Source organism: Vigna angularis, chromosome 2 (assembly GCF_016808095.1).
Source record: "Vigna angularis cultivar LongXiaoDou No.4 chromosome 2, ASM1680809v1, whole genome shotgun sequence".
NCBI classification, from domain to species: Eukaryota; Viridiplantae; Streptophyta; class Magnoliopsida; order Fabales; family Fabaceae; genus Vigna; species Vigna angularis.
Genome location: NC_068971.1, coordinates 52,782,019 through 52,796,073, shown reverse-complemented (window position 1 = coordinate 52,796,073; position 14,055 = coordinate 52,782,019). Strand labels below are relative to the sequence as shown.

Here is a 14,055-nt window from a genome sequence, read left to right as displayed (position 1 = left end):
ATTTTCTATCCTAACATGATATCTTTATGAAACATATTTGACTTGAGCATCAAAGTGTGTTATGCAGGTCAACAACTCATTAGAGTGTATTGCGTTCTGGAGAAGATTGGATGACCGAAAAAAAGCAGAGCAAGGAAGAACGACCAACCCTGGATAAGTTCAACTGAAACATTTGACACCCACAGTGTGACCAAGCGACATCTCCATGTAACCACGAGGAACCAGACGTGCGCTCGGTCTCGACATTGCTACTTTAGATTAATACCATGTTTTGCATTAGGAGCAAAAAATTCCAAAATAATTTTTAAATATTGAAGTGTTGCTACTTCATATTAATACCATGTTTTGCATTAGGAGCAAAAAATTCCATAATAATTTTTAAATATTGAAGTGTTTACTTTATTTTGTTTAACGCTTATTGTTGTGAGTAAAAATATCCTAGATAGAGAAGTTCAACCGCTCGCTCGGTTAGACCACTAACATTCAACCTTATCACGTTTTTCATTATAAAAGAAGATTATAAAATATTAAATATTTTGTTTAATCCATATATATTTTTTGTGAGTAAAAATATCATGAACAGGAAAGTTCAACCCCTTACCACCCTCCTTACCACTCGCTCAGTTGGACCACTAACATTCAACTTTATCAGGTTCCAATGACTTTTCATTATAAAAGAAGATTATAAAATATTAAATATTTTGTTTAACCCATATATATTGTTGTGAGTAAAAATATCCTCTAGAGGAAGGTTCAACCCCTTACCATTCGCTCGGTTGGACCACTAACGTTCAACCCTGTCGTCAAGTTCCAATGATTTTTCATTATAAAAGAAGATTATAAAATAATAAATATTTTGTTTAACCCATATATATTTTTGTGAGTAAAAATATCCTGCAAGGAAGGTTCAATCCCTTACCATTTACTGAGTTGGACTACCAACATTGAACTTTATCAGGTTCCAATATATTATATTTTAAATTTAACTATTGTTTATAATTGAAACTATATTACTTTTATAAAAAAGGCTTAAATACCTACTTAGTCCCCGTGTTAATAGCTGAATTTCCATTTAATACCCGGTTTTAAAAATGAAGACATTAGGTCCCTATATTATGAAAAGTGTATGACTTTAGTCCTGTCCGTTAAGTTGGTAGTAACGGTGTTAACTCCGCGCTGACGTGGCTACGCTTCTTTTCTCTCTCCTCTGCTCTTCCTGACACCTTCTGCTTTTTGTATATTAATTATTTTCATGATTTCTCTCTCACCAAACCTTTCTCTACACTTCATGCTTTTTGCACATTGTCCGTTGATTTTTCTTAGAAGAAGAGAAGCCTTCGGACAGCTACAGCAGAGTCCAGCAGCAAGGTGCTCCACGGTCTTGGTCTATGCAAATTGTCATTAAGGAAGGAGCAAATTGTCATTCCTTTTCTATATAAGCAAACGGCCATGAAGCACATGGAGGAGGGGGCCACCACTTTGAAAGCCTACGTGCAAATGAAGGAGCTCCAACATTCTATGCTTTTGATTTTTAATTAATGAATACAACCACACGGCCCACATGGAAAAGATGTATATTCACTTTGGCTTGTAGTGCAGATTTTTCACTCTCCATGCTCTTCCACGAAGCTTTTGGTTTTGGACATTCAATGGAAAAAAGAAGCTCACGGTTTTTAAAGAAAGTTGCTGCCACAATTCTTATGCATTCACGGTCACACTAGATTTGTTGTTTTTGGCTTCAAAACATATGTGGTCACGGAAGAGTAGCTTGGAGGGCCCCAACCTTATTTCTTTTCTCACCTCCAAGAGGTGCTCACGAGTGAGCTGAAATGTGGAAGCAAAGAAGGTGCATGTCAAAGGCAGCCCACGTTAGCTGGAAGCTAAAGACAGCAGCTTGCACACGGTGAAAGAAGGTCCAGCAACAGAGAAGCATGCCACGGCCCATGGCTGCAAGTGATCTTCATTTTGAAGAGAAACACAATGGAGGGCTGCATGTGGACATCAACACAAGATCTGCACTCCTTCAAATCTTCATCCAAAAGGGTCCATGAGAAGAAAAGCTTTGGAGCAGCCAGCTATCAAATATAAAAGCTGGAAGGAATTTAGGAGCAAATCAGAAGGTATCAGGAAGAGCAGAGGAGAGAGAAAAGAAGCGTAACCACGTCAGCGCGGAGTTAACACCGTTACTACCAACTTAACGGACAGGACTAAAGTCATACACTTTTCATAATATAGGGACCTAATGTCTTCATTTTTAAAACCGGATATTAAACGGAAATTCAGCTATTAATACGGGGACTAAGTAGGTATTTAAGCCTATAAAAAAATGTATAAATATTTTTACCCAAAATATAACATATATATATATATATATATATATAACATTATTTTTATATGAATTGAAACTATATATTACTTTTATAAAAAAAATGTATAAATATTTTTACGAAAAATATAATTTTTTAATTTTAATATTTCAATGTACAAAATATTTTTTTAATATATGATTTCTTAAAATTTTAATTTTACTTACTAATTAGAAATATTAAATATAATTTAATAAATAAATTATCATATAATTATTATTTTATTATTAATATTAATTTTATAATAAAATATTATTTATGAGTTAATGATTTTAACTTTATTGTGATTTTCTATTTTATTTAATCAGATTTATTACAATTTATTCTTATTTTACTTTCTTATACTTATCATTTACCTATTTGTTTAAAGAAAATATATAACAAAAGTGTAGCTTATATGAAATTGTTTTCACTATTATGTTCTATATTGTCTTTTAGAATATTAGTGTTAATAAAGTTTAAAAATTTATTTGCACTCAACCTATCTGACATGTTGTATTTTGGGATCGAAACACATAGTAATTATATAATATATTTGTCATAAATATAATTAAGTCGCTTTCATATAAGTTTGTAAAATTTATGTTTTAGCGAGGAACAACAAATAGAATTATAAACCAATAAAATTGTGACTTACTCAGTATTCTCTATGTGATTTTTAAACTTACTGATTTTTTTTATATGAAATTGATGTTTTAACCTCTTCTACTTTCAAAACCGATAAAGATATTTTATATCATGAAGATATTTTAAGTGTTTTATATGATAATATTTATAACATAATTTGTCACGGTAAACTTTTTTTAAACGTATGGTAATATACACAAAGTAACATCTTATAGTCAGTATAAAAAAAAACAGAGTTTTCTTTTAAATGGTAAATGTTATTCTACAATATCTTACTTGTCTAAAAGTGAGTTAAAACTTTATATTTTGCATATCTTTTAAGGAAATTCTTTACAAAGATGGTGATAAAACTCATTTCAACTTGTAAAAAGAAATTACATTTAAAATGTTTCAAAGTATTATAAGATATGAAAAAAAAAACACATTTCAAATATTTCAGAATGTACATGTCTTGTAAATGTTAACATAAAAGAAAAATTATTATTTATTTATTTTGAAGTGAGTAAAACTTCTTAAAAATATAAATATATTTTTTAAAGGATAAATTAAATAAAAATAGTTATGATACATGTTTAGATAATATTATTTTTTAATTTTCTAATTATGATATTCATGAAATTTCTTGAGATTATTAAAAAATATATTAATGTAAATTTGATTTTTAGTTTGGTGACTCAAAATCAACTACTATTACCATCACTGATGAGATAGAATTTGTTTAAGTTTTTTTATATAATTTATTATTATTAAATAAACACATATCTCTTACTTCAAATCATTCTAACAAGAAGTTGCTATATATAAAGTCTCTAGCAAAAATTTTAATAAAGAAAAAGGCATATGAGAGTCACATGTAAATTTCTTAGAAATTTAATTATTTATGATATTATTTTTCTTGATTTTGGCAAAAGATTAACTTACCAAGATTGATGAGTCAATAAGTACTTGAGAGAGAGATTGGGTGTTGCTCCCTCCACCATCAAGTGTTTCTGGATCTTTTTACTATTTTTTTTATTCCAAAAATATTTTACATATTCACACTATTTTCTTTTATTCCAAAAATACTCTACACATATCTATTATTTTCTTTTATTCCAAAATATCTTACATCTCTCCACTATATTCAACAAGTGAAAGTGAATTTGGAAGTAAATTTTTTTAATCTGTCATATCAATCAAATCCTACACTAATTCTTTCAAACTTTACTTTCAAATTCACTCTCACTTATTTCAAAATCTATTCAAATAAACAACAAAAAATTTACCTTCAAATCCTCTCAAATTCATTCATCCACTCTTCTCCAAATCCATTCAAGAATAAAGCCTTAAACTTGAAAGACTCAAATTTGAAAAGTTCCTTACAGTGAAAACCCAAATATTAAACATAAACTATAAATGAAAGTGCAAGACATAAAAAAAAATTTATTGATTGAATTTTCAATATTGGATATAGAGACATGGATTTAATGAATATGGTGAAGGGAATATCCACATAGCATAATATTTTGTTTGATAACAATGAATCATTTTTAATATCTTTTGTTGAGTTTGTTTATCTTCATGCACTAGTAAAAAATTAGTCTTTTAACACGCTTAATACATCTCGGTTTTCACAAAACCGAAGCATATTAAAATGCGGTGGTATTTTTGCAATTAAGACAAACTTATATGTCTCGGTTCAGTCAAAACCGGAGCCTATCCTCCCTACTGTCTCGGTTATTTACAAAACCGAAGCATTAAAGTCCTCTCCATTAAAGCCTATTGCTTCGGTCTTTATTCACCCGATGTCATTTGGCATTTATGATTCGGTTTGCGGTCTAACCGAGGCATATTAAGCTAGTAAATTTCTGAATCTTAAGAGGCATTTTCTTATACAACTCCTCCAAACCCTTGGTGCTCCTAACATCATACCCGACCCCTCAACGCACTCGTCGAGCTCCCTTTGGTCATTGGCGGCCTGAAACATCCGAGTGAGCCTCTCATTGCCAGCTTCATCCATCGAGGACCCACGAAGCCTGCACTCGAGTGCGGGGAGGCTGGAGGTCGAGCTGAAAGCAATGTAGTGGTCGCGAAAGGTAAGGTCGATGTTGACGATGTTGAGGGAACGAGGCTCGAACCATTGGGCCTCGGTGTGGAACTGGAAGGCACGATACTTGTGCGTGTGCGCATGTGAGAAGGGCGCGTTGTCGAAGGGAGGGAAGCTAGAAGGAGGCGACGGAGGACAGATCTGTGCGCATGGAGGGGCAGGGTAGATCTGGGCACATGGAGGGGCGAAATATGATGATCAGAAGGAAACTTCAAGTTTGTACTGTTCTGGAGGAATATGATGATCAGCTTCCTAAGACTGGCCTAGTGAATAATGAATCTAATATGATTCAGGATTTGTCTTGTATAAATTTAAATAAAAACATGAATTTGTTAGTGTATGTAAAAGGAAGGTCGTCTGCTGGAACCTTGTTGTTTGTCCAACTAGTGTCTTGCGGCAATGGGATGAAGAGTTGCACAGTAAAGTTACTGGCAAAGCAAATAAAAATACTGAAAAAAGGACCCTATTGACTCGGTTCAGGCTCTAACCGAGGCAGTAGAGGGGGAGAAACGACTTCAGTTCTTAACCGAGGCATAAAATCAACCACTTTTTATCTCGTCTGAATATGCCTCGATTCCGGAATCGATGTCTATCACCGAAAATAACCGTTGTCGTTTCCCCTAACTACACTAGTGATGTTTTGTATAATATGATACCTTTAAGGTCATTTTACATTAGAACGATATTAGAACAATATTTTGTCTTAAACTGATTTTATAAAAGAAAAAAAATATTTAAGTTTAAACACATTTTATTTTGAAGTTCTTTCAAAATATTTTGAACAAAATATGTATTTCATATTGTTTTAAGTAATTCTAATTATATAGTGAAACCAAATTTATTAACTTGAGGGATTTTAAATTATAAATGTGAATAACACCTTTAAAAGGTGTATACTGTCTGTTCAATTATATATATATATATATATATATATATATATAACTTTTTATAATCATTGTTATATAATTAGTTTCAATTTGATACAAATTTTAAAGTTTGTTATTTTTTTAAAAATTTAATAAAAATATTAATTTTAATAAAAATATCAACATAAGATTTATACCAAAAATAAATTTTGTTAAGAGAATACTAAAATAATAAAATATTATTATTCATTTCAAAAAATAAAATACTTATAATAAATTTTAGCTATATTTCTATAAATTTAAATTTATATAATAAATATATTTTAATTTAAAATAAGAGGAGATATTTTCAATTTCTCAAAATAAAGATGGTACTGGGATTTGTGGTTTTGACATGTCAGTTTTGAATGGATGAATTGTGCAATTATGTGTTAAATAAATACGTGGCGTGCTCTAGAACAGAGGAACTGGCGAGAAATGAGATATAGAAAGCAAGGGGAAAGGGCGAATGAGTGTGGAAAAGAAAGGCCATGGTCACGAGCACAATGACTAGCGCTTGTATGACATCAATCACCATAACCAGTCTCGGTTTCCCTCGCTACCGCTCACGCTGTCACTCTCCAGTTCAAAATAAAATTCATTTCCCCCGTCGATTCTTTTCCAAATTAAACATTGACGCTGAGGACGAGGTTCAGACCCGGTAATTTTCTTTCTGTATCGCATGATAATTATTTTATTTTTTCTAGTTTTTGGAACAGTGAATAAACGATTCAGACCTCGAATTGTACGCGTAGCGTTTGGAATTGGAGGGATTACTCCATTCGCTATCAACATTCTGGGAACAATGGTCCTGCGCTACTTTTAGTCCACGGTTTTGGAGCTAACAGGTACTAGGTCTGCAGTCTGGATGGACTTCATATGTTTATGTTTTATACCAAATTTAATTTCATCTGTTAGCTTCCGCACTTATTTTGACTTTCTCAATTCCTTTGTTTATGCCACAATGTAATTCTAGAGTTTAATTCGTTGCAGTGACCACTGGAGGAACAACATTTCAGTTCTTGCTCAATCTCACCGTGTCTACGCCATTGATCTCATTGGATACGGATATTCAGATAAACCAAATCCTCGTCAAATAGGAGACCATTCTTTTTACAATTTCGAAACGTGGGCCTCTCAATTAAATGATTTTTGTCTTGATGTCATAAAGGATGAAGCATTCTTTTTATGCAATTCTATTGGAGGTGATTTTTTTCAACTATCTTCCCTTCATAAATTCATAAATAATCACTGCCCTGCTTCCGTGTTTCATATTGTTGTTTATTTTTGTACAGGAGTTGTTGGTCTTCAAGCAGCTGTGGTAGCACCAAACATTTGCCGGGGCATTATCCTTCTCAATATATCTCTGCGTATGCTTCATATAAAGAAGCAGCCTTGGTATGGAAAGCCTTTCATCAGATCATTCCAGAGATTGCTTAGGTAAAAGTGAAACCCTAGTTTCTTTACATGGACTTGAGATATTTAAAGTCTTGAGCAGACGATTTACCCATATTATCATGTTTTATATTGTAGGGATACTGCTTTAGGAAAATTCTTCTATAAAACTGTTGCCACAAAAGAATCTGTAAGGAACATTCTTTGCCAGGTACTCCTCTCGCTTAACTTTCAATTTCATCTCTTTAAAACTCATGCCTTGAACACGGTAGACTGGATAGAAAAACAGAAAGGAAGTGTGTTAGATGAGGCTGGTAATGTATTGGAATAAATCTGATTGCTAAGGAGTCCAATTTGACAACAAATGATGGGCATATCCATGACGAGATTCACAGAAACAGGAACGTAAAATATTCTTAGAAACATTGCAGGTACTTGGAGGGGTAGTGGGTTGGCTTCCTCCCTTTTCAAACATTACTCACAATTCTCTGCCTTTCCCCTCTTTACTCTTCTGTCTTTACCTAATGCCCATTAGTCAAATCTGTTTTCCGGTACTGCCAAGTGATCAAGTTGTTACTAATCTCATACATTCCCTTGCACATCCCTTGCACACTACCCAAACATAGCCTATAATCTCATACATACACTCCTATTTTTCTTATTCTACACCCATGTTAGTAGGGTTGCATATCTATCACTGGAGCTGCAAGTGGCCAACTCCATGGTGGTATCATGCTTTGAAATTTGACTACTGAGGTTGCTATTACCCACAACTTATGATTACATGTGTATTGCTTTGACAGTGCTATCATGACACCTCCAAGGTGACAGATGAGCTAGTGCAGATCATCCTTAGTCCAGGTCTGGAACCTGGAGCTGCAGAGGTATTTCTTGAGTTCATTTGCTATTCAGGTGGTCCTCTTCCCGAGGAACTACTACCTCGAGTAAAGGTAAGCCTCCAAACACCAGTAGTTGAGGAAATGGGAATAACAAGTGAATGTATGTTTGAGATGCCAAAATCCAACAACGATATAGTGTGTTTAATTTTTATTTTTTCAGTGCCCGGTTCTGATAGCATGGGGTGACAAGGATCCTTGGGAACCAATTGAGATTGGAAGAAATTATGAAAATTTTGATTCTGTTGAAGACTTCATTGTCCTTCCTAATGTTGGACATTGCCCCCAGGTTCTCTCTCCCTCTCCTTCTCTCTCTTTCCTTTTACATGTAATGTAAGAGTTCCCAATCTTTTTCTTAATAGCATCTAAAATAATTCATAAAGTATTCATAGATGACAATTATCATTATCTTAATTAATTTGCTTGGAATCAATTACATATTATCCTAATCCCATAGTTATACTTGCCTCCTGCTCTTACTTCTGTTGAGAAGTCTCGGTGCGTCTTTTCTAATCCTAATTTTTTGGGTCTCCTTTTAGGGCGAGAAGCATTAAAAATTCCCATTTTTTTCTGCAGGAAATTAATTACAAGGACTACTAAAGAATAATGAAGTATTAGATAATCTTAAGAAACCAGAATGGTTAAAATTATTAAGGACACTACAATTTTAATCAAAGAGAACAGTGAAGGGCCATTTAATGCGATCCTTTTCTGGAATTTAGAGTTAATAAAATCTATATAATCCTGTTCATATTATCGTAATGGAATTTTATGTCTTCATTTTTTGTACGTGCATTTTTTTATGTTTAATTTTCATGTTTATGACAAAACTTTATTTATTGTGCACTTCATGAAGGATGAGGCACCTCATCTTGTGAACCCACTCGTAGAATCATTTGTGGCACGACATGCTCAATCCTCGCCCAGTACCTCAATTGTTAATTGATTCACTATCTGTGAGTTTGTTGATGCTGCTCGACTCATTGAAATCGTGTACATATCTTCATTGGCTTCCATTAAGATTGAATTTAATTTTTTGTATAGTTACAAATTGTGACCTGTTGATGTGAGACAATTTATCCAATATGATTCGTACACATAAAAGAATGATTAAATCAACTAAACAAATATTATAAATAAATTAAATTATAATATATTATTATAAAACAAATATTATGAATCAACGGTTCAATTAATTTAGTTCAATCAATTATTAATTGGTTAAAATTTATTCAATCAATTGAATCAATTATTACAATAAAATAATCTAATAAAATCAATTGCTTACTTAATTAGTTCTTTATATCTTGATAGAAAATTTATTATTTTTTATGTCCCTACCAACCAAAGCCCTCCCTTAAACCTCAACAATCGAAACCTTATTTACAAAGTGAGAAACTTTAACCATTTGTTTTACTGGCAAAATATTAGTTGTTAGTATATTCTTTTTTACAAACTTTTCAAACTAATCTTATAATTTTTAAATGTTAGTGGAGGTAATTAAATCTACAATCTCTTCCACTCTTCTTTTTTAACTTTTATCATTAACCTAATTTTATAGCTCTTTATTCCCACAACCATGAATCTCCTTTTTAACTTCTATCATTAACCTAGTCTTATAGCTCCTAATTCCCACTACTATGAATAAGACAAACTCAACAACCTCCACTAGACGTACACTATAATAAAAATTCACTTTTAAAGAAAGTTCCATGTATTATTTAGATAGAAGAAATTACATAGAGTTTATTTTAAAAATATAGGAATTCAATTAAATAAAAAATAAATATAGGAAAAAAAATCTTGGAACTCAATATAAAAACTAAATTATTAATCAAGTCAAAATTAATTTTAGGAAAATTAAAAAAAAAATTAATTGATCAAACTAATGTTATACTCAATTAAATTATTTCTAACACACCAAACATTTAATTAATTATTAAAATTACACAATTGATTAGATTTTGTTAAGAGACCATTAATATCAATCCAAAGTTAGTTTTCATGTTATTACTTATTCAAGTGCATCAAATTTAGTTCTTTTTATCAATTTATTTATTTATTTTTATTTTACTTCACTCAGTTTCTGTACTTAAACTAAACTAGATACAAGTGACTTCTCACGTTCACATATAACAATAATAACTTATATTTCAATACTTTATTTTCTAAAAATAACTTATATCCAATATTATTTTGTCCTAACGAAATATCACATTTTAATTGAAAATGCATTATGAAATGAGCTTTCTCAAATAAAGTTTTTGAAACAAGTTTTCCAGAACGTATAAGATGCTTTCTGATATAAAATAAAGTTTCTCAAATAAAATTTTTGAAACAAGCTTTTCAGAAAATATGAGATGCTTTTTAGGATGAACTTTCCATTACAAGTTTTATAAAAACAAACTTTCTGAAACATGAGATGCATTGTGGAACAGGATTTCCATAACAAATTTATGTAACAAACTTTCCAAACATTTTAATTTATCTCTCTGTTATTCCTCCAAAGTACAGTAGAATTAGGGTCCATTTTTAGTAATAATAGGGGCGCAGGAAGAAAAACCCATTAAAATTGGGAAAATGGGCCAAAAAGTTGGACCTAGGAGAGAGCTTGGGCCAGAGGAGAATGATAAAGGTAAACCCTAGGAATAGGGAGTCATGATGCGGGGCGGCGTAGCAGAGGTGTAAAATGTTGTTAAGTTATTAGGTTAAGGTAAGGAATGAAAAAGCTTTGCGTTTTGGTGTGGTGGAAGATCAGGAGCAGGAGTGGGGAAAGGGATTAATCGCAGTTGCAATTATAGTTGCAGGCAAAAGAGAAGAGAAGCGAAAGCGCGAGAGATGAGAGGAAGGAGCTATAGTCCTTCGCCTCCGCGTTACAGCAGAAGAGGCGGAGGGAGGAGTCCCAGCCCTAGAGGCCGCTACCCTCCCCGCCCCCGACAACCAGATCTTCCTACCAGCCTTCTTGTTCGTAACCTTCGCCACGACTGCAGGCTCGTCTCTTTCCCTTTCTTTTTATATTTTTACCTTCATTCTTTCATTCTAATTTCCGACCTAATCCATGTTCCAACCAACGGTTTTTCAGGCCCGAGGATCTTCGCAGACCATTCGGTCAATTTGGTCCTCTGAAGGACATTTACCTGCCTAAGGATTACTACTCTGGGTGAGTCACTCCCCTTCTCTTCCTCCCTTTTCTCCCCCTCCTCCGTCTTCTATCCTCTGCATCCACTGTCATCTTTAAAACACTACACACTTTCGATTAGGGTCTTTTATTTGAGACTGCTGCTATTGTAATAGCCACCTTCTTAGGTTTAGCAGTGATTTAGAGTTTTGAAGACATCAATCAATCAAGTAAGTAGAAGATGTTATTGGTAGTCAAGAGTTCAAGCTACTTCACTTTCATTACATTATGAAGATGTTCCAAGTCTTGAAGATTTTCCACTCATCTTTAAACTGACACAAAGGTCAGCAGCCTAGTGCTTGCCTGCTTTATTATCCATATCATTGGGGTCTATTTTCCTCCTAAAGTGTGCACTCTTCTCATTACCAGTTTCCTATCGGATTCCGACCAATACTAGTTATGATTGTGCCTTCGCCTTTCCTTCTTTGTGCAGAGAACCTCGTGGGTTTGGTTTTGTCCAATACGTCGATCCTGCTGATGCAGCCGATGCTAAATATCATATGGATGGCCAAATTCTTCTTGGTCGGGAGCTCACTGTCGTCTTTGCCGAGGAGAATAGAAAGAAGCCAACTGAGATGAGGTCAAGAGAAAGAAGGTGCTACAACTTTTCTCTTTACCTACTTTTGGTTCTATGTCTAAATTTCACTGACTAAATTACGTCTGCACTCTATCATGGCGTATACAAACTCTGATTACTTTCTGTCAGCATTTAGATTTTATATGTTTTATTCATGATGTAGTTTCATGAGGCTCTTCTAATTTGTTAAATATTAGTTTAATGTCAACATCTGAATAAAATGCCCATCTGAAACTACTTGTTTGGGAAATATTGCTTTTCGTTGGTGCTGCTGCGCTTTACTCTGTCACAGGTTTAGCTAATAATGCTTGCATTTTTACTCTTTCCCTTTAGGTATCTTGCAGAAAATAAAATTATTGTTTCCCTGTAATTAATCTCAACCAAACATACTTTTAATCTGACGTATCATGTTCAAAAGTGATTTGACTGCCCCATTAAGGTGCCTTTGTTTGCTGTTAGGGGCGTTTGGTAGAAGAGAAACTTTTTTTTTTACGTGGGAATCTTTTGTGATAATATATTTCCCACTTTGGTTCAGCTCTTAAAATTAACTTTCCTAGTCAATCCCAATAATGGGTTAGTTAAGTTTACCCCAAAAAAAATAATTGGGTAGGTGGAAAAGTTAAAAGTTGAATTTTTTTGTAAATATTCACAATAATATTTGTACCGATTAGACGTATTTTAATCATTCTTAGTAATCAATTTAACCAGATTCATGATTCTTAAGGTTCACGATTCTCAGTAATCATGATTTCTGGTTATAAATTTTTTGCTGTACTTATTTGTTCTGAGTCATTTTCTACTAAAACATAGTGTTATGCTTCACTTTTGTTCTGCCAACTGTTTCAGCATATTGCAGCTAATAGGACGGGTGCTTTTCTGATTTCGTATTTTTTGTCTCTCACAGGGGTCGATTTTATGATCGAAGGAGGTCTCCTCCTCGTTACTCTCGTTCACCCCGCAATTCTCGATCTCCACCGCCACGCCATAGATCTCGTTCTCGGAGTCGTGACTATTATTCCCCTGCCAAACGAAGGGATTATTCTAGGTATGTGGTCTTTACGGACTAATGGATGTATGGTCAGTTTTGCACTTGTATGATGCATGACCTGTTTTATAGATCTCTCTCCCCTGAGGACAGACGATACAGTCGAGAAAGATCATATTCGCCGCAGAGTAGGGAGAGGTCATACTCACGCTCTCCAGCTTATAATGGGGGCTCGAGGAGTCGTAGTCACAGTCCTGCAAAGGGTCCAACTCGAAGCAGAAGTCCAAGTCCGGACCATGATGTTAAGGAACCAGCCCGTGGTAGGTCCCCCAGTCAGTGAAAAGGGGGAAAAAAGATTTAGTTCGCAATATTAGATTCTGGATCTTGTCACAATATTGGGCTCATTACTGTTTCTGTTGTCTGAAGGCTGATACAGTGGAGTTGGATTTTGATTTGTGGTTCTATAGAACAGAGATGGTTGTTGCTTGAACTAAACATCGTAGGGAAGTCTAGACCCATTTTTATTTTGAATGTTATTACTATTCTACATCTAGTTTTTAGTTGGATGTTTATATAGTCATTGGTAATATTTGATTTTTTTTTTACGATGGTTGTCATTGAATGCTGATGGTAAGTTTTGGGTGTTGTCATTTAATGCTATTGATTATCATAAAAACACGATGATTATGATTCGTAGACATTTTAGTCTAATTTGCAGGTAAGCCTGTTTTTGGTATTCACAATGCCTGAGTATTCGTTGTCCCAATACCGAAGAGAATGAGAACATGGACATGACCTCAAAATAACCGTACGATCTTTGTCCATGGGTCCTACATGGTCGATAGTGAAACATGCGGCACGCTAAACCAAACCATTAACAACTCCTCTCAGCCTGCAATGGTTCATAATGATTACACTTATTACATTTGTATTCAATACTTGTTCACTTCCTTTATTTTCATTATTTATATCTTAGCCCATGTTCTTGATATTTTTATTATAATTGTCTCAACTCAATGAATTTCTTAAATTTTATCTCT

General features: G+C 33.5%; 2 protein-coding genes across 4 annotated transcripts; both read left to right on the top strand.

The window, feature by feature from the left end:
* The first annotated feature begins 6,405 nt into the window (after positions 1 to 6,405).
* LOC108320755 (pheophytinase, chloroplastic) lies at positions 6,406 to 9,390 on the top strand. The gene is made up of 8 exons (XM_017552271.2): positions 6,406 to 6,645; positions 6,740 to 6,832; positions 6,978 to 7,189; positions 7,280 to 7,424; positions 7,518 to 7,590; positions 8,183 to 8,329; positions 8,439 to 8,564; positions 9,132 to 9,390. Exons 1-8 carry the CDS (start codon positions 6,476 to 6,478, stop codon positions 9,219 to 9,221), a joined length of 1,056 nt encoding a protein of 351 aa, XP_017407760.1. The 5' UTR covers positions 6,406 to 6,475; the 3' UTR covers positions 9,222 to 9,390.
* Positions 9,391 to 10,890: 1,500 nt separating this feature from the next.
* LOC108320766 (serine/arginine-rich SC35-like splicing factor SCL33) lies at positions 10,891 to 14,055 on the top strand. 3 transcript variants are annotated; one of them, XM_017552292.2, is made up of 7 exons: positions 10,891 to 10,988; positions 11,077 to 11,265; positions 11,358 to 11,435; positions 11,887 to 12,048; positions 12,935 to 13,075; positions 13,148 to 13,335; positions 13,734 to 14,055. In XM_017552292.2, exons 2-7 carry the CDS (start codon positions 11,114 to 11,116, stop codon positions 13,763 to 13,765), a joined length of 753 nt encoding a protein of 250 aa, XP_017407781.2. In that variant the 5' UTR covers positions 10,891 to 10,988; positions 11,077 to 11,113; the 3' UTR covers positions 13,766 to 14,055. The 3 variants fall into 3 exon arrangements, with proteins under 3 accessions (XP_017407781.2, XP_052729936.1, XP_017407780.2); XM_052873976.1 differs by having other exon boundaries at positions 10,947 to 11,265; positions 13,169 to 13,335; XM_017552291.2 differs by having other exon boundaries at positions 10,947 to 11,265.

Bases quoted from the DNA above. Each gene is read 5' to 3' on its own strand.
- LOC108320755 (XM_017552271.2), top strand. From the start codon at position 6,476: ATGGTCACGAGCACAATGACTAGCGCTTGTATGACATCAATCACCATA. The intron at 6,833-6,977 runs GTACTAGGTCTG...AATTCGTTGCAG, and splicing joins CACGGTTTTGGAGCTAACAG to TGACCACTGGAGGAACAACA. The intron at 7,425-7,517 runs GTAAAAGTGAAA...TTTATATTGTAG, and splicing joins TCATTCCAGAGATTGCTTAG to GGATACTGCTTTAGGAAAAT.
- LOC108320766 (XM_017552292.2), top strand. From the start codon at position 11,114: ATGAGAGGAAGGAGCTATAGTCCTTCGCCTCCGCGTTACAGCAGAAGA. The intron at 11,266-11,357 runs GCTCGTCTCTTT...ACGGTTTTTCAG, and splicing joins AACCTTCGCCACGACTGCAG to GCCCGAGGATCTTCGCAGAC. The intron at 13,076-13,147 runs GTATGTGGTCTT...CCTGTTTTATAG, and splicing joins AAACGAAGGGATTATTCTAG to ATCTCTCTCCCCTGAGGACA.